General features: G+C 42.4%; 1 protein-coding gene across 1 annotated transcript in view; it reads left to right on the top strand.

Moving 5' to 3' along the window:
* LOC115271199 (alpha-actinin-1-like) overlaps positions 1-8,929 on the top strand; it is an 87,988-nt gene extending 79,059 nt beyond the window's left edge. The window contains exons 4-6 of the mRNA XM_029911407.1: positions 5,261-5,347; positions 6,125-6,212; positions 8,839-8,929. Of these exons, the coding sequence (XP_029767267.1) occupies positions 5,261-5,347; positions 6,125-6,212; positions 8,839-8,929 (266 nt within the window). The remainder of the gene's footprint in view (positions 1-5,260; positions 5,348-6,124; positions 6,213-8,838) is intronic.
* The last annotated feature ends 9,825 nt before the right edge of the window (positions 8,930-18,754 follow it).

The following is an 18,754-nucleotide window of genomic DNA, read 5'->3' as shown; positions in this document are numbered from 1 at the left end:
GATGGGGAGCAAACATCCAGAGTCTTTAATTAAACAAGTGTGAGGTTGCTCTAATTGGTTACATTTAACTCCTTTGTAACTTCTGTGGTGTCAGTTTCTCATCTGATGAAGTGGTTTTTAGCCCACGCAAGCTTATGCCCAAATAAATGTGTTAGTCTCTATGGTGCCACAAGGACTCCTCGTTGTTTTTTCTCTTTGTAGTGTGGACCCAGCAACTCCCTGCTGCACTGTGAGCTTTGCTCCCCTATATTAGAAGCAGCGATAGTCCAAGGACCCCACATGAATCCTATAGTGGAATGAACTTGCAGTGCACCTTGGGCAATAGGAACACAGCTGTAGGAGAGTGAATGGGCTAGGTCAGATAGCTTCATTGGAGTAGGTGTGACCACTGACTTCTTTCAGCAAGCTGGCAAAACTTGTACCCAAGGTGCTGGAGGATGTACTTGGGCTCTAGAAGGGAAGGATGCCTGCCTGCCCGCTCTTTACTCAGAGCAGCAATTATGTAAATTGTATCAGAAAGTCTTTAAAATGGTGATATTAATTACCTACCTCAGGTTGTTGGTTGATTTTGTTAGTGTTTGTAAAGCACTTTTAGGATTAAAAGATGCCATAAATTGAACTGGAGTCAACTAAAATAAAAAGCTAGCAGTAGTTTCAGGGCTTAAACCTTCCCTTGTGTCCTCCTGCCAACTCCTGTGATCTTTACAATCTTAGTTAGTTTTTTTCCAAATGTTTCTCTCCTCTTGCTTTGGAAAAACCCACAGAAAATGCTGTCAGATGTACCAGATAAACAAATTGAACACAATAGTGCTATTTTCCTTTATTCTTTCTTAACTGCAGGCATCTCAGGTTGTAGACATCGTTTGTAACAAAAGTACAAAAATACTCAAAGGGAAGTGTGGTTTTTTTTCTTTAAATTGACTGTGTTCTGGAGCTCTGCAAAATACTAATATCATAGGACTGGAAAAACTTGCTGTAAACTATTTCGTATCATATTTTTGATTCTTTCCTCAAACTGTGGTATGTAATCTATCACTTAAATAGTCTTCTTTACTAGATGACTGGAGGATAGCTAATGTGATGCCAGAGGTGATCCGGGCAATTACAAGCCAATAAGCCTAACTTCAGTATCAGGTAAATTGGTTGAAACTATAGTAAAGAAGAGAATTATCAGATACACAAACAAACAAACCATGCCCCACCAATCTATTAAAATTCTTTTTAGGGGGTCAACAAACATGAGGAGAAGGGGGTATTGTGTACTTGGACTTTCAGAAAGCCTTTGAGAAGGTCCCTCACCAAAGGCTCTTAAGCAAATTAAGCAGTCATGGTATAAGGGTTGTGAGTTCAATCCTTGAGGGGGCCATTTAGGGGGGATCTGGGGCAAAATCAGTTCTTGGTCCTGCTAGTGAAGGCAGGGGGCTGGACTCAATGACCTTTCAGGGTCCCTTCCAGTTCTATGAGATAAGTATATCTCCATATCTTTATTTATTTAATTAAAAAATTTAATAAGAGGGAAGGTCCTTTCATGGATCAGTAACTGGATAAAAGACAGGAAACAAAGGGTAGGAATCAATGGTCTGTTTTCAGAACCGAGAGAGGTAAATAGTGGTGTCCCCAAGGAATCTGTACTGTGACCAGTGCTGTTCAACATATTCATAAACGATCTGAAAAAAGGGAGTAAATAGTGAGCTGGCAAAGTTTGAAGATGATACAAAATTAATATATAAGATAGATAGTTAAGTCCCAAGCTGACTGCAAAGAGTTACAAAGGGATCTCACAAAACTGGGTGACTGGGCACCCAAATATCAGATGAAATTCAGTGCTGATAATTGCAAAGTAATGCACATTGCAAAACATAATCCCAACTATACATACAAAATGATGGAGTCTAATTTAGCTGTTACCACTCAAGAAAAAGATTGTGGAGTCATTGTGGATAGTTCTCTGAAAACATCATCTCAATGTGCAGCGGCAGTCAGAAAAGCTAATAGAATATTAGGAATCATTAGGAAAGGGGTAGATAATAAGACAGAAAATATCATAATGCCTCTATATAAATCCATAATAAGCCCACACTTGGAATACTGCATGTAGTTCTGGTCACCATATCTTAAAAAAGATATATTAGAAATGGAGACACAGAAGGGCAACAAAAATGAAAAAGGGTATAGAACAACTTCCATATGAGGAGAGATGAATAGGCCCAGTCTTTTTAATCTTGGAAAAGAGATGACCGGGGTGTGTGTGTGTGGGGGGGGGGATGATAGAGGTCTATAAAATCATGACTGGTGTGGAGAAAGTGAATAAGGAAGTGTTATTTACTCCTTCATATAACACAGGAACCAGGGGTCACCCAATGAAATTAATACAAACAAAAGGAAGTACTTCTTCACACAATGGACAGTCAGCTTGTGGAATTCATTGCCAGGGGATGTTGTGAAGGCCAAAAGTATAACTGGGTTCAAAAAAGAATTTGATAAGTTCATGGAGGATAGTTCCATCAATGGCTATTAGCCAAGATGGTCAGGGATGCAACCCCCATGTTCTGGGTGTCCCTAGGCCTTTGACTGCCAGATGCTGGGACTGGATGACAGGATGGATTACTTGATGACTGCCCTTTTCTATTCATGCCATTTGAAGCATTTGCCATTGGCCACTGTAGGAAGACAGGATACTGGGCTAGTTGGACCATTGATCTGACCCAGTATGGCTATTCTTGTGTTCCTCCTTTCCCCCCCGAAAAAACAACCAACTAATTAAAACAATCCCGCAGGAATTTAATTTGCAAGGAAATCTAGCAACAGGCAAACTTGCTTGTGGAAACTGGTCAGGAGTGTGAATACAACACATGGTCATGCTCTTTTGTGCTATAACAAAAAGTTCTATGCATATTTTTCTTGGGCAGTGAGAGTCTGCTACTACAAAGATTCCATTCCAGATTGGGATAGTAAAAGTACCATAGTCCATTAGTGTATTGTGAGTGGGGAGACGTGTGGGAAAGAAGGGTGGAGGAGAATGTAACAGCATATCTGTTTTAGGATTTGTCGAAAATTGGGAAATCTCTACCAGTACAAACCCTTATGGAGACATGCTTCATGTTGCAAAACCGGGACTGCATCAAGGAGGTTTACCCTTGTACTTTACAAGGGATTGTCATAACAGCAACATTGCCAACCTCATGCATTCAAAAGTCACAAGATTGGCTTGAAATCATGAGCTTTCCAAAATAATAGATTTGGAGTTCTCTTTATTTGCCTTCTGGTTTTGGAACCTTTAGAGATCATACTTTCCAACTTTTAGCTGAAACCACAAGGGCTTACTTTTTTTTCTCTCTCTTTCTTTAAAATGAAAGCCAAGATTCCCATTCAATCCCATGACTCCAGTAGCTGACTATGAGAAAAAAGCCAAGTATTGTGGGTCTCACTATAAAATCAGGAGATTTAGCAGCTGCAACCAATGCAAGCCTCGCTTGCACCAGTGTGAGGCAGCTACACAAGGGGTTTGCACAGGGGCAAAAACTAACTCTGCCAGCTCTTTTGTTAGCACTCTAGTAGCTTAGGCCCAAAACAACAGGTTTATCTAACCCCTTTCTTTATAAGTCTTAAATTAGAAAGACCTTTCTAGTCATTTTAAAGTTGATTGTCTCTCAAACATTTCCCATGCAATGCAGGAAATAGCAGTAGAATAAAAAAGAGAAACTGACTAGTTTAGTTTCACTGTCCAAAAATAGTTGGTGGCATACATTATATGTGATTCTTTCAGTTTGTTGTAATCTCTAGTACTAGTGACAGAGGCTAGGTATCCTAAAGTGGCTTTTTTAAAACGTTGACAATGTTTTCCTCTTAAACAGTATGGAATCTTTTTACCTGTCAAGGGTCAGAGCATTAGAAACAGCTATTTGGTACGTCATTTGTATTATTTGGCACTAATCCACAAGCAATTGCAAACCCTTTCTGAACCGGCTGCTACTCTCCAGAACTTATATCCCAAATTCTAAACTTATTATGTCTCACGCATGCATGGGGTCTGTTTCTAAAGCCCATGAGTTGTCGATCAGTTGTTGATTTGCATTGCAAAAGGGTCCAGTGAGCAATAAAGTACAATCTGTTTCACATCTTAAGTTAATATTCTGCTTGAGTGGAGGATAACGTGCCTTTTGCTGCATCTTTAGCTGAGATGTATGCGCTTTGATGGTGACATGCTGTTGATGCTTTTTGGCAATTATATATCTGAAAGTAGCCCTACATGGATGCAGTCTGAAGACCTGCACTTACCCAGGAACCAGCCATGTTTCATTTGTAATCTTGGTGGGTATTTGTCCACACCACAACACTAGCTCTTAGGGTTTAGCTACACAGGAAAGATTCACCAGTTACATAGGTATAATTATACTGATATTTTAAACTGCAGTAGTTCTATCAGGTGTATAACTCCCCTGCGTGGCCACTCTTGTTCTGGGATATGAGTAACTTTTAAGATAAACTTCTTCAGTTGAGCTTAAACAGATTCTAAAGGCTTGTCTACTCTAGAGCCCTGGCCAGTATAGCTATGCTAGCAAAGCCCCTTCGTGGAGATGCAATGTATATGTTGGCCAAAAGAGTTCTGCTAGCTTTCAGCTCCTCAAATGACATTAGCTGTGCTGACAAAGGCGCTTTCCTGTCGACGACGTAGTTGTATTTACGCTGTGGCTTTTGCTGACATAGCTATGTCAGCAAGGGGGATTTTTGGACCAGGCTCCAAGTCAACATAGCTGTGCTGGCTAAACTTTGTAGCATAGACCAAGCTCTAAATGACATAAGCGAAACCAGAAAAAGGCATTCTTATACTGAAATAAGAGTGTCCACTTGGGAAGTTACACCAGTATAGCTATAGCCGTTTGAATGCACTCCTTACCAGATACCGATATAACTTTCCCATGTAGATAGGCCGTTATACTGTCAGCCTCTACTTAAAGGCTCAGTAGAAGGATTGAGAGATATCAAAGGAGCTGTGCAGAGCTCACACATAATATACCAGTGGGTGCTGCAGGTCAAGATTGTGGTGCATTGGCACAGCTGTAGAGGTTGGGGTGGGCAAGCTTGTGGAGAGCCTGCCGGGCAGTATAAATTTAACTTGGGAACCTTACCCTGCTGGAAACGTTCATCAGATGGAAGTCCAGCTTTCAGATTCTTCAAAGATAAAGCTCCCCGTGTTTCCTTGGTCAGGCTTCCACTGGTGTTTGCGCACACAACATAATGATTTTGTGTTTTCCTGCAGAAATTGTGGATGGAAATGCTAAAATGACCCTTGGAATGATCTGGACCATCATCCTTCGCTTTGCCATTCAGGATATCTCTGTGGAAGGTAAATCTCAGAGCCTCCATCTGCTGTTCAAGAACAAGTGAAGGTGGCTTTGGTTGGGGGGCAGGTAGCTGTGTTCCTTGCCACAAAGGAGATCCCGTTTCAGGGATAACTGAATCAGCAGAGGACATATCCTGGATGACCCAATGGGGCCTGAGATCCAAGCTGCCCTGAACTCTGACCACCCTTGATGGCCAGTTCATGGCTTGATATGGATATTCTGGGAGGAGTCTTCATATCCTGCTCCTTGGAGTGTATTTGAAAGGAGTGGGGAAGGAAAGGGGCAAAGGTGAAACCTGGCAATGTGCAGTGGGTCTTGGACTCTAGGACATTTCCTGCTGGCTGATCTATGGTGTTGGATGGAAATGTCGACCCAGACTAGGCAGCTAACTCCAAAATGCCATGTAGACCTACCCTGAGAGAAATAATGGTAACAAATCAGAAACCTACATAAGGGATGCATCCCTAGAAGAAGGAAGTTAAATGAGAATCCTAGAATATCAGGGTTGGAAGGGACCTCAGGAGGTCATCTAGTCCAACCCCCTGCTCAAAGCAGGACCAGTTCCCAACTAAATCATCCCAGCCAGGGCTTTGTCAAGCCTGACCTTAAAAACCTCTAAGGAAGGAGATTCCACCACCTCCCAGAGCGCCTCACTGCTGTTTCTAACAAAGACACTGGGTCAGAATGAATTGGAAATACTATTCTACAGCCTATGCAAGGGATCAGAAAATTCCAGGAAAAAATAGGTTAATCCGTGTGTGTCTTTGCATTCTCTCTAGAGACATCTGCTAAGGAAGGGCTTTTGTTATGGTGTCAGAGGAAGACAGCTCCCTACAAAAATGTGAACATCCAGAATTTCCATATCAGGTAACTTATTTATTTTAAAAAAAAATTGTTTATCGTATTTGGCTTTCTGATCCTCGTATGTTCATAGGGCTCTTAACACTATTCAGCATCTGGCATAAATATCAAGGAAGTTCTGAGACTAGTTCTGATATTATGTAGGTGAAAAGTAGCATCTACTGACTTGCCCGTTGTCCCACAGCAAATCAGTGGCAAAACCCACAACAGGACCCAGTTTCTCTGCTTCCCAGTCCCTTTCTCCAACCAAAAATGCTGCCTTTGTCAAATACTTTGGAGTGTTAGGCCCACTGAAGACACTGTCGGTGTTTGTAGGCTGATTAAGAAATGGTACTTCCCCTGAGTGAAGCTACAAAAAGTTTTAGGATAAATTTCCTAAGGTCATGTCTATATTAGGGTACGTCTATACCTACCCACTGGTGCGGCGGCAAGCAATCTATCTTCTGGGATCGATTTATCGCGTCTTGTCTAGACACGATAAATCGATCCCGGAAGTGCTCGCCGTCGACGCCGGTAATCCTACTCCGCGAGAAGAGTAGGCAGAGTCGACGGGGGAGCCTGCCTGCCGCGTGTGGACCCGCGGTAAGTACCTTTAAGTTCGAACTAAGATACTTCGACTTCAGCTACGTTATTCACGTAGCTGAAGTTGCGTATCTTAGTTCGAACTGGGGGCTTAGTGTGGACCAGCCCTTAGAAACTTGTATCTATATAGTAATGTTGGTTAGGGAGGTGATTTTTTTGTTTGTTTGTTTCTTAAATAACATTTCTGTACTGGCATAAGCACTCGCGTAGGCGAAGTTATACTGGTATAAGAGAGATTTTGCCGTTACTGCTCACTTTGCTTGGGGAGCCTGTTTAAGCTATACCAGCAAAAGCACTTTTTTGCTGGTATAAGCTGAGTCTATATTATGAGGGTTTCCCGGCAGAGCTACCCCAGCAAACCTTTTCTAGTGTAGACGTGGTCTAAGTTTGGGATCTGTTAAGCTATGCAAGTATCACCATGGAAGGAGGAGGGAGGAACCCTGCTAGTGGGGGGTGGTGGTATAAAGTTAGGTTAAACAAATCCTTACAAAAAGCATAACTGTGTGGAATGATCCTGTCATAGTTGAACTGGGGAGAAGGAGAAATTGACTAGGATTGCCAGTGTTGTTTGTTTTGTTTTTTTCCCTTTTCCTTCACCTTTTGAGTTCTACTAAATAAAAGCCCATCCCTCTCCAAAGGCAAAATATAGGTAATCTTTTGTATTAATCTGATATTACACCGATCAGGGTGGATTGATTTAAATCCTCAAGTGGAAAGCTTAATTTAAATAATCAGTGTTAATTAACTTTTCCATTTGTACTTCAGTTTTGTTTTGTTTTTAAAGAAAGATGAATTCTCATCGGTTGATATAATTATTAAAATGTTTTGATTTACAACTAAACTGAGCCTTCACACTAGATTGGGTACATCTTTTTGCTACGTAGTAGGGTACACTGTTGGTATACATTTATTTAAGCAATTATACAACTTAAATATTTTCAGATTCATATTAATTGTACATTGTTAGCATGTTAGAAAATGGTGAATGATGGGAGGAGTTATAAGAATATACATAATTTTGAGAACTGAGCCAATCAGAGCTCAGGAAGGGAGAAGCTACAAAATAGGAGTATGAGACCACCCAGGGGGGCTCAGTGAGTGATCCTGATGAGGTAGATGATAGTGTCTCCTGGAGTCAGAGGCTGGGTCCCAATGCCTATGATGACTTTGCCAGTCTCTGACACCCAGTAGCGCAGCCCCAGGGCCCCCACAGGATCAAGGATTAATATAGTACATGAGCTATTGTGCCATATTTACAAAGCTTGACCTCAAAAGTTGGATGTTTTCCCCCCGGATTCTTTCCTTGTATAGAAAAGCAGCCTTTACCAAAAGTTTTTGATAGAGGCTCATGGATTCAGCATATTTATTTTTTATTTAAATGTTTCAAGAGATTATAATAAATTTAGACCTTAACATATTTTGTATTAAATTGAGATTTCATTTTAAACGGGTTTATTTTTAAAAGATTTTTTTTATAATTTAAATAATAGAATATAAACCCCATTTTTATCCACCCTGCTATTGGTCTATTTTTTGTCCTCCCTTCTCCCACCATCTTTGGATTCTGTGCCAAGGATCCGGGGGGAGGGGTGTGCAGAGATGAGGGAGGGCAAACATAGTGCTGATCATAGCCAATAGCGATTGCTCCCCCTCATTCTTGATCTATCCTCTCCTAGAAGATCTTTGGTTTGCATATGAAGATGTTTTTCATCCCTAAGCTCTGCGTCTGCCCTTGAGTGCCTGGGCACTATTTAACAATGAAAGTTCTGTGGTGAGTGAGAATTGGCATTAGGGAGGCGGCAGCACTAACAACCTGGTCCTACACCAAGTCAGTGGGAGTTTTGGCCACTGACTTCAGTGAGAGCAGGATGGGGGTCTAAAGCAGAGGAGAGCCTTGTCCCCAGTTGAGTACTTACAGAAGTTGCTATAAGCTAATGAGCCCAAAAGTAAAGATCTAGGCTCCCAGAGTCTTGCCCCCATCTGTCATGCCCCTCCATGTGTCTTCCTGACTGAACACTGCTAATTGTGCTGTCTTCCGTCTCTTTCGCAGCTGGAAGGATGGCCTTGGCTTCTGTGCTTTGATTCACAGACATCGCCCAGAGCTCATCGACTATGGGAAGCTGCGAAAGGTACTAGCTTAATTTGATTTAAGTTAAGGAGCAGATACCCTTGGTTTGTTGAAATTAAGAGGGACTTGAGTTAGCTTGACAAACCAGGAGGAAAACTTAAACTTGCAACTGAAGCTGAAAATATCTTGCCTAAGGGAGGAAAGAGGGGAGAGATCAATAAATTCAGCCTCGCTGAAAAAAGCTACCTGCCATTCCCTGTTTTCACAATGACTTATTGGCAGATAAGAGGTGGCTGTGGTCTGTAGGAAATATGGATCACGTTTGCCCAGGTCCAATGTAGCAAAATTTGTTAACTCAGTTATGCCAATTCTTTTATGCTAGCCTTGTGTGCAAATTACATGAACTAGCCAGTCAAGTCAATGTTAGGTCTGGAGCAAAAAGGATGGGGCAGGTTACCTGGCTATGAGGTACCTTTTCACAGAACTAGAGTGAGACAGGCATATATGCATTCTTTGCCATCTCTTGAAGCCTTGTAATGTGCTGCCTCCTTAGTGGTAAGTCATCTCTGCTGTAGTGTTGGGCTCTTCCTAGCACTTGGATTGGCGCATTCAGCAACTGAAAAGTGTTTATAGGAAAGTTTGATTCTACTTTGAAAAACAATTCTATGAAAATGGGATCTTCCTGCTCAAAAGATCAGCTCCCTGGTGTATTGGAGGCAGATCGGATGACTTGGTGCCTAAAGAGTGTTTATTGTTTTATATACCTGTTAGCTCTCCTGAGCCAGCACAGTATGAAAGCGTGAGCTGGATTCTATTCCTGCTTCTGCATTGTCAACAGAACAGTCTACTACACCTCTACCCAATATAACGCGACCCGTTATAACATGAATTCGGATATAACGCGGTAAAGTAGCGCTCCGGGGGGGCGGGGCTGCGCACTCCGGCGGATCAAAGCAAGTTCAATATAACGCGGTTTCACCTATAACGCGGTAAGATTTTTTGGCTCTCGGGGACAGCGTTATATCGGGGTAGAGGTGTAGTTCCAGTTACTTACACCTGTGCCAACTCATTGAAGGAAGTGACACTGCACAGGTGTCACTGAGGGCAAGAATTTGTGATACTTGGAAACTGAGCGTGTTAGATATAGAAATCATTGATGATATAAGCATAGAACCCCATTGCTAATGGATCTCGGTTCTTGCAATGGTGGGGGCAAGTGGATGGGACCAGTATGCAAATAAGTAGAGTGCAAAAGAGTTAATTAAATCAGCTGTCTGTGTGAGACGCTAACTGCACAATGCCTAATACTCCATAGAATCAATAACTTCCGAGGTGTTCACTGTCTTGCAGAGCAGTCAGTTGTGTTTTCTATCAGTTTTAGCGTCTTGGGATCAGCACTTGATGAATAAACAGTGGAGCTGGACCCCATCTGTTTACACAAACAGCAGCAACAAAAGAAAACAGGTTAAAGTCAACCACGTTTTCATTTTTTTTTTTCCTATTGGAAAAATAAGGCAGCTAAACAATGGGCCTTTGAAAATGAAAAATCCAGCAGGGAAACCACAGAGTTCCCCTACTAGAAACAAAAGCCAAATCACCCTGCTGTGAGGAAAGGGAAAGGAAGTTTGTCTGCTCACGCAGCCTGACAGCTTTTCAGAATGAAAATGAGTGGTTGTCCTGTCCACGTGGAGGGCAAGAACTTGGTCTGAGGAGGGTTTGACAACCCCTGCTCCTCCCTTGTCTTCTGACCTTCTTGAAGAAGGTTAAAGAGAAACCTTCTAATGAGAGAAACTCATCAGACCTTTTCTACTGCTTCCTGTCCTCTTTCCCATGGTTGTTTTTCCTTCCCTGTGCACTTTTCTCACCACCATTGTTCCTTTGCCTCTTCCCCTTGCTCTTTTTGGCTTTGCCTAGACTAGGATTTAAAGGTGTCCTGTTAGCATGTTGTCTACAGCAAAGGGGTTGGCTGAGGGACACTGTCTTTAACACACGCTGAACTGGTTGAGCTAAAGCCTAGGGAGAGTGTAGCAGGCAGCCTTGCTCCAACTCTACCAGTTTAGCTCATGTTGAAGGCAGCAGGGGGCCTTCTCCACGCTACACTTTTACACCATGTCATCTAGGATGTTGCTAACATTGCTCTTCTTAAATCCTAGTCTCGGCAAAGCCATTTCTCCCTCCTCAGATCCTTGCCTTTTGTCTCTTCAGTTCATCTCACTTAGTTTTCTCCACCTGCCCCCTGGAGACTGCTGTTTCCTCCCAGAGTTTGGAGCCTTTCCCCTGGTACTGCTTCATTCCTGCTAGAGCTTTTGGATTCATAGATTCATAGATTCTAGGACTGGAAGGGACCTCGAGAGGTCATCGAGTCCAGTCCCCTGCCCGCATGGCAGGACCAAATACTGTCTAGACCATCCCTGATAGACATTTATCTAACCTACTCTTAAATATCTCCAGAGATGGAGATTCCACAACCTCCCTAGGCAATTTATTCCAGTATTTAACCACCCTGACAGTTAGGAACTTTTTCCTAATGTCCAACCTAGACCTCCCTTGCTGCAGTTTAAGCCCATTGCTTCTTGTTCTATCTTCAGAGGCTAAGGTGAACAAGTTTTCTCCCTCCTCCTTATGACACCCTTTTAGATACCTGAAAACTGCTATCATGTCCCCTCTCAGTCTTCTCTTTTCCAAACTAAACAAACCCAATTCTTTCAGCCTTCCTTCATAGGTCATGTTCTCAAGACCTTTAATCATTCTTGTTGCTCTTCTCTGGACCCTTTCCAATTTCTCCACATCTTTCTTGAAATGCGGTGCCCAGAACTGGACACAATAATCCAGCTGAGGCCTAACCAGAGCAGAGTAGAGCGGAAGAATGACTTCTCGTGTCTTGCTCACAACACACCTGTTAATACATCCCAGAATCACGTTTGCTTTTTTTGCAACAGCATCACACTGTTGACTCATATTTAGCTTGTGGTCCACTATAACCCCTAGATCCCTTTCTGCCGTACTCCTTCCTAGACAGTCTCTTCCCATTCTGTATGTGTGAAACTGATTTTTTCTTCCTAAGTGGAGCACTTTGCATTTGTCTTTGTTAAACTTCATCCTGTTTAACTCAGACCATTTCTCCAATTTGTCCAGATCATTTTGAATTATGACCCTGTCCTCCAAAGCAGTTGCAATCCCTCCCAGTTTGGTATCATCCGCAAACTTAATAATCGTACTTTCTATACCAATATCTAAGTCATTAATGAAGATATTGAACAGAGCCGGTCCCAAAACAGACCCCTGCGGAACCCCACTCGTTATGCCTTTCCAGCAGGATTGGGAACCATTAATAACAACTCTCTGAGTAGGGTTATCCAGCCAGTTATGCACCCACCTTATAGTAGCCCCATCTAAATTGTATTTGCCTAGTTTGTCGATAAGAATATCATGCGAGACCATATCAAATGCCTTACTAAAGTCTAGGTATACCACATCCACAGCTTCTCCCTTATCCACAAGACTCGTTATCCTATCGAAGAAAGCTATCAGATTGGTTTGACATGATTTGTTCTTTACAAATCCATGCTGGCTGTTACCTATCACCTTACCACCTTCCAAGTGTTTGCAGATGATTTCCTTAATTACTTGCTCCATTATCTTCCCTGGCACAGAAGTTAAACTAACTGGTCTGTAGTTTCCTGGGTTGTTTTTATTTCCCTTTTTATAGATGGGCACTATATTTGCCCTTTTCCAGTCTTCTGGAATCTCTCCCGTCTCCCATGATTTTCCAAAGATAATAGCTAGAGGCTCAGATACCTCCTCTATTAGCTCCTTGAGTATTCTAGGATGCATTTCACCAGGCCCTGGTGACTTGCAGGCATCTAACTTTTCTAAGTGATTTTTAACTTGTTCTTTTTTTATTTTATCTGCTAAACCTACCCCCTTCCCATTAGCATTCACTAGGTTAGGCATTCCTTCAGACTTCTCGGTGAAGACCGAAACAAAGAAGTCATTAAGCATCTCTGCCATTTCCAAGTTTCCTGTTACTGTTTCTCCCTCTTCACTAAGCAGTGGGCCTACTCTGTCTTTGGTCTTCCTCTTGCTTCTAATCTGGATCAGTGAGGAGGAGGGTAGCAGAATAAAAGACACAGTTTATCATTGTAGATAAAATGAAGGGAATTGGGCATGTTCTGGACAGATATGGCTGAAGGGAGACACAACTGTCCACATCAAGGAATCTTTGAGATAAGCTGGGGGATTGCGCTCTTTCAGTGAAGCTCAGACTAGTATTATAATGGGCTTAAGAGGCAGCAGGAAAAACTGCCATCTTTGTAATGAAATGTTGACACCTGATGTCCTATTGAGCTGCTTCACTAAAAGCTGCAAAAGGGCTCAGCAGTTCTGGAGCACACCTGAGCCTTAATAGGCTTGGATGGCAGCAACTACTTGATATTGCAGCTACCTGTTTTGGACAAGTGATTGCTCTTCAGGGCTCTAGTTAATGGTAGGGAAGATGTTGGGGTGAATTCTCTTGGCACGCTGGCATGGGGCAGTTTGTCAGAACAGGAGTTGGGTTTTCCCTTCTCCCATCTCTCCCCTATCTTTAGCCTAATTGCAAACCACGTTTCTGATCTCTTCATTCAGCATGAAGAGTGAATGATGGCATAATCACTCCTCCAGTACTGTAATCAGTACATAAACTTGGCCAGTATAAGCTTCATATTGCCACGTTGGATGCTTCCTAATTTGTTTAAGACAACTCCTGAAAACATAAGTCATACTAATTGGATTTCTTTCGGCTTCTGCAGCTCTGACAGATACAGTAAGTGCTCTGTCTCTCCACTCCCACCTCCTTCCTGATTGCTGGTTGATAGAGGAATTTTTGTATTGGTGACACTGCAATAATTACCATGGTAACATCTTGTGATATGGGGACTTCAAGCTTACTGGAGGAGGAGAGACATCTCTGAGTGTGTGAGTCAGGGTTGTAGGGAGGGAGGGGGAAACTGTGGGAGAATCTAACATGAATGTCTCCAGTCAGCAAAAGCAGAGTGCACAAGATAGTTTTTATTCTGGCCAGGTTTACCAACGATCACAGTTTAAATAGTGGAATCTTTACACAAGTAAAATACAGCTTTCCTTAATGTTGGCTCAGACAGACTCTAGCAAGCTGTTCCTCTCTTCTTCCCTCATCTACCTTAAAGCTCATCTAAGGCAATTTGGTGTCAAGGCGCTTCTGCTGGGCCTTACCCCTTTAAACATCAGTCTTGTGTGTTCTTTGGGGTGCACAGCTCTAGAAGGAATTGGAGATGTTAGAGAAAGAGAAGTCTCGGCTTTCATTCTGTGCCAGTCTATCCAGGTTCTCCTATCACACCTGTTGCTGTGGCACATGAGTACTGTGTTAAACCACATGACTAATATCTGTCACATATTAGTTCTTTCCTTGTTTTTCTCTATCTACGGGAAATCTGCTGCATGTGGATTTAAAATAACAATATGTCTGCGGTGCGGTGTGTGTGTTTATATTAGTGAAGGTGAGGTTGAAGAGGTGCATGTTGTGTTTGGAATGGAGAATGGTGAGGTTTAGAGGTGGTTCTTAGAATCTGTGGGAGTTCATTCCACAGTCTTGGACTGGCATATAAGACAGCTCTGTCTCCTGCATGAATGAGCTTCACCTTTGCAGTAGATGGCTCTGTTGTTCCTGAGAGGTGGACTTGTTGACCATAGTCCTCTTCCTGGATCTTTAGGCAATCATTCAGGTACAAGAGGACTGGATTGTTAAGCATTTTGGTGTGTGAGTATAGGGAGCCAGTGTAGTGAGTGAAGGACAGGTATGATGTGCTCACGATGACCCCTGTTGATGTGGAGATGTGCTGCTGTCTTGTAGCTCCTGAGGAACTTGCAGGTAGACTGCATTGCTGTAGCCCAGTCAAGAGGTATCACAGGTTTGTATTACTGAAGCCAGGTCATCACCACTTGTCTAGGAGGGGACAGTCTCCTAGCTAGCCAGAGATGGTGTAGTGCACTGCTCATCTTCGGTGCTGTATGAGAACTAATGTAAGCATGGAATACAGGGGCACTCCTAAACTGGACTGACTTGACTAATTATGCATCTTCCAACAGAAGACTGCACCATTGCTATACATTTCTCAAAGCATTTCTCTTTGCCAGCTCACATAGTCTGAGTTTTGCTCAGGTTTAGCTCCCCTGTTCATCCATGAGCTAGTCTTTGTCAAGCACTAGGTTGTTTGCTTGCAGTGGTGTGGTCATCAGCTTCGTTCCCTTATAGGCCACTGAATCTTGCATTTTTGTTACCTACAAAATTTATATTTGTACGGACTTGTCTCGCTTTGTGTTCACTTTCGCACACAACAGGGCTTCCAGTGCTTCCTCTGGGAGAACTTCTACGTAGTAGATCTTCCCTTCAGGAAACCCTTCCTGACTTTCAGCCACAAAATTTCTTGTTAACTAGGTTCCATTACGCTAAGCTGTACCCCTCCGGTGCCAGGCCTAGATTCCTCTCCCTCTTTGGTGTTGGAAGGGTGTAGATGCTGTCTGATATGCAAATGAGTTTGACTTAATATTTTGCTCCTCCTTTTCCTGAAGGAGATGTTGCTGATTCTGACCACTCTTCAAAACACATGCTCAAACGGGTCTACAGTGAAGTGTATCACTGCTGATTTTTGTTTTACAAGGCCATTTAAATGCCAAACTGTTTAATGATCACTTATGACTGAGAAATTAGACTGTTAGCGTACATGGTGCGGCTTAATGTATGTGGTGTTTCTGTATAGTAATGGAAATGCTATGTGGGCTAGGGGACAAGTTCGTGATGGAGTCAGCACTTTGGATTTCTGAATTCTCATGCTTTTTCATGCAATAGTCTGGCTGAGAATTTAATGTAGTTTAATGCATGAAAGGCCTTTTCTTTTTTCTCTCTCAAGCAATGGGTCTAAGGCTCTGCCTTCATAAGGTAAAGGAATGCTGCTATAAATGTTGTTTGGAGTTTGCCAAATTCATGAAACACTGCGTATCCACAGACAGTAGCTGATGTAAGTGTTTTACAAGCACTGACTTACTAGCTGGTCCCAATCCCTGAGGTGAGGTCTTTAGTGAAGCACTGGCTGAACAGGCATGGCTTATCATGGTTTCTCCCCAGTGCAGATTGGAAACAAGAATGTTGCATGCGAATTGTTGTGTCCAGTCCTCTTAACTCCATCCCACAATGCAGTGCTTTGTGGCTGCCTGCAATCTAAAAGCACTGATACAATCACAGTTATGAGTGTACCGTGTCTGGACAAAGCAAAAAGGTGCCATCGAGCAGCATTAATTATTTGTGGCTACGGCTCTCATAATGACAAATGTGACAGCCATCAGTTTCATGCCAGCTGTGTCCATACAATGGTTTCCTCACTTAATATAGACACATCCCATTTAGATTAATGGACAAACTGTTTTCAGCCTTGCTTGGGGGGAGATTTGGTTTTTTTGGCAGTGGCAGGGAGGAGGAGGGGAGCTTAGGGTTGTCACATTTTGTCAGCCAAATGTCACTTTTTTATTTTAGGCAGGGACCCAAGTGTTATGGAAGCAGGAGGAAGAAATCTCTCTCTAACTTGTAGCAGGCAGGAAATACCAGGGAAATGCGCAGACTGCATCTCTGTAGTCTAGCAACACTAGAAAATGACCTATTGTTGGCAGTGGTTGTCTGCAACAAAAAACAGCACTGCAACTGGCCTCCCTTGCTCCTCATCTGGTGCTGAAAATCATTATCTGCAAATGTAGACAAGGCACTTTAAAACCAGCATAGAAAAAGTGACCAGTAGTAGCATGTTCCACCCGATCTTCACACTTTTTGAAATGGCACTGAATGCATTTTGGTTTGGTCTACACTGATACTTAGACTGTTTTCAGTACTGGGACTCTCCAGATGTGCTATTACAGATGGCCTTCTTGGCTCTGCGTATCTGAATGTATAGGAGTTAGAGATTGAAGTGCTTATTGTTAATTGTGATGCACTCCTTTTTAGATGTTGAATGTATTGCCAATAGAGTATTTTTGCCAGCGTCTCTGTGTGTGTCCGTTTCACTGATAGTTTGCAGATGACACCCAAACTGGGGGAGTGGTAAATAAAGAAGAGGCTAAGTCAGTTATACAGAGTGATCTAGATTGCTTAGTAAGCTGGGGCACAAGCAAACAATACATGTTTTAATACAACTAAATGAAAACTTATACATCTAGAAACGAACAATGTAGGCCATAGTTACACGATGGAGGACTCTATCCTTAAGAGTGGGAGTGAAGGGGCACAGAAAAGCCAAATGTGAGGGATGAAGAAATTCCATGCAGTTTATCTCCTAGCACTGGGGAGAGTCAGGGCTACACCACTCTTGTATTGATGAGAATATGCTGAGAGAGACAGTCTTCACACTATCCTGAAAACCTGTTAGAGTATGTGCTAGTTAAACACTACCAACTGCCATGTAGACTCTCCACCAATAGAAGCCACTGGTTCCAGTGCCAACGACATAAAAGTTGATGGTATCTCTTTGGCAGCTTATTTCACACAAATGGAATGATTTTTGGGAGCATAACCACCATGATTGTGACAGGTTTCGGCTATTGCGATATTTTCATAGAATAAAACTAAATCTCATTTCCATAGGTGTTTGATGCAAAGCTGAATAGTCCGGAGTCCGAGAGTTCTCCGACTGGTTGGGAGGCACTAAATTCTTGGTACCAATGTTTGAACACTTAATGATTTCTCACAGGGCTTTCTTTTTTGATGATTCCTGCCTTTGGAATTCTAGCCCCTTGTTTGGTCCTTTAAAGTCTAGTTATCGTCATGGTATGGTCAAGGCACACTTACTTTCTTTAGGATTTGACTGACTACCTTTTAAGCTCTGTAACTGAAGTGCATTTTTGCCCTGGCAATAGGTATAATAGAAATTAATAAAAATATGCTATATGTTTTCAAGGGCTACGTAGTGTCTGGTAAGTGGGGATATCTTGGATGGAGGTTTAATACGCATACAAAAGACAGGATCTTTACTAAAAAACAAAAAAAAGATCTTGTAGAGTAGGGATTTGTTCCAGGTGTCCTGGGAAACTGCCTTTTCTTCCCACTCAACTGTGTGCAATGAACTGTACACCAGTTGGTAACCGTACTCAAGCCCAGAGGTAGCTGCCATCATAGCGTTGCTAGATGTAAATAGTTGGTGAAGCATTTTGAATTTTTTGGGGGGTAAAAAGTGCTGTATAAATGTAAATTACCACTGTTACTATCAATATGACATTACATCTATAGTAGGGCAAATTAGAGCCTTTTAATTAGGCTGTGAGGTATGCATAACTTTTCCTATTGTTGCATCTTTATATCAAGATTGAGTGTCTTTCTAAAATATATGTTCTAACTCAGTGGTTCTCAAACATTGTATTGGTGACCCCTTTCGCAAAGCATGCCTCTGAGTACAATCTCCCTTATAAATTAAAAACACTTTTTAAAATATTTAACACTATTGTAAATGCTGGAGGCAAAGCGGGGTTTGGGGTGGAGGCTGACAGCTCACGATCCCCATGTAATAACCTCATGACCCCCTGAGGGCTCACGACCCCCAGTATGAGAACCCCTGCTCTAAATCAAGCAGAAGCTATGGGCTTGATGCAGGAGTTATTGGGTGGAATTTTATGACCGGCAGGAGGTGAGACTAGATGATCATAATGGTCTCTTCTGACCTTAAAAGCTAGGAATCCCCACACTCTTTAGATGCTTTTGTTAAATCTGTTTGCAGAGTTGACTCCTAACCAATCAAATGCATACGCTTGTGATTCCTGTTAATGCCATCAGTCACATGCAGGGCCGGCTCCAGGCACCAGCCGACCAAACACATGCTTGGGGCGGCACCTAGTAAGGGGCGGC

This window comes from Terrapene carolina, unplaced genomic scaffold (assembly GCF_002925995.2).
Source record: "Terrapene carolina triunguis isolate 2854851 unplaced genomic scaffold, T_m_triunguis-2.0 Scaffold96, whole genome shotgun sequence".
Classification (NCBI taxonomy): domain Eukaryota; kingdom Metazoa; phylum Chordata; order Testudines; family Emydidae; genus Terrapene; species Terrapene triunguis.
The sequence above is the reverse complement of the archived record's forward strand: the minus strand, read 5'-3'. Positions and strand labels throughout refer to the sequence as shown.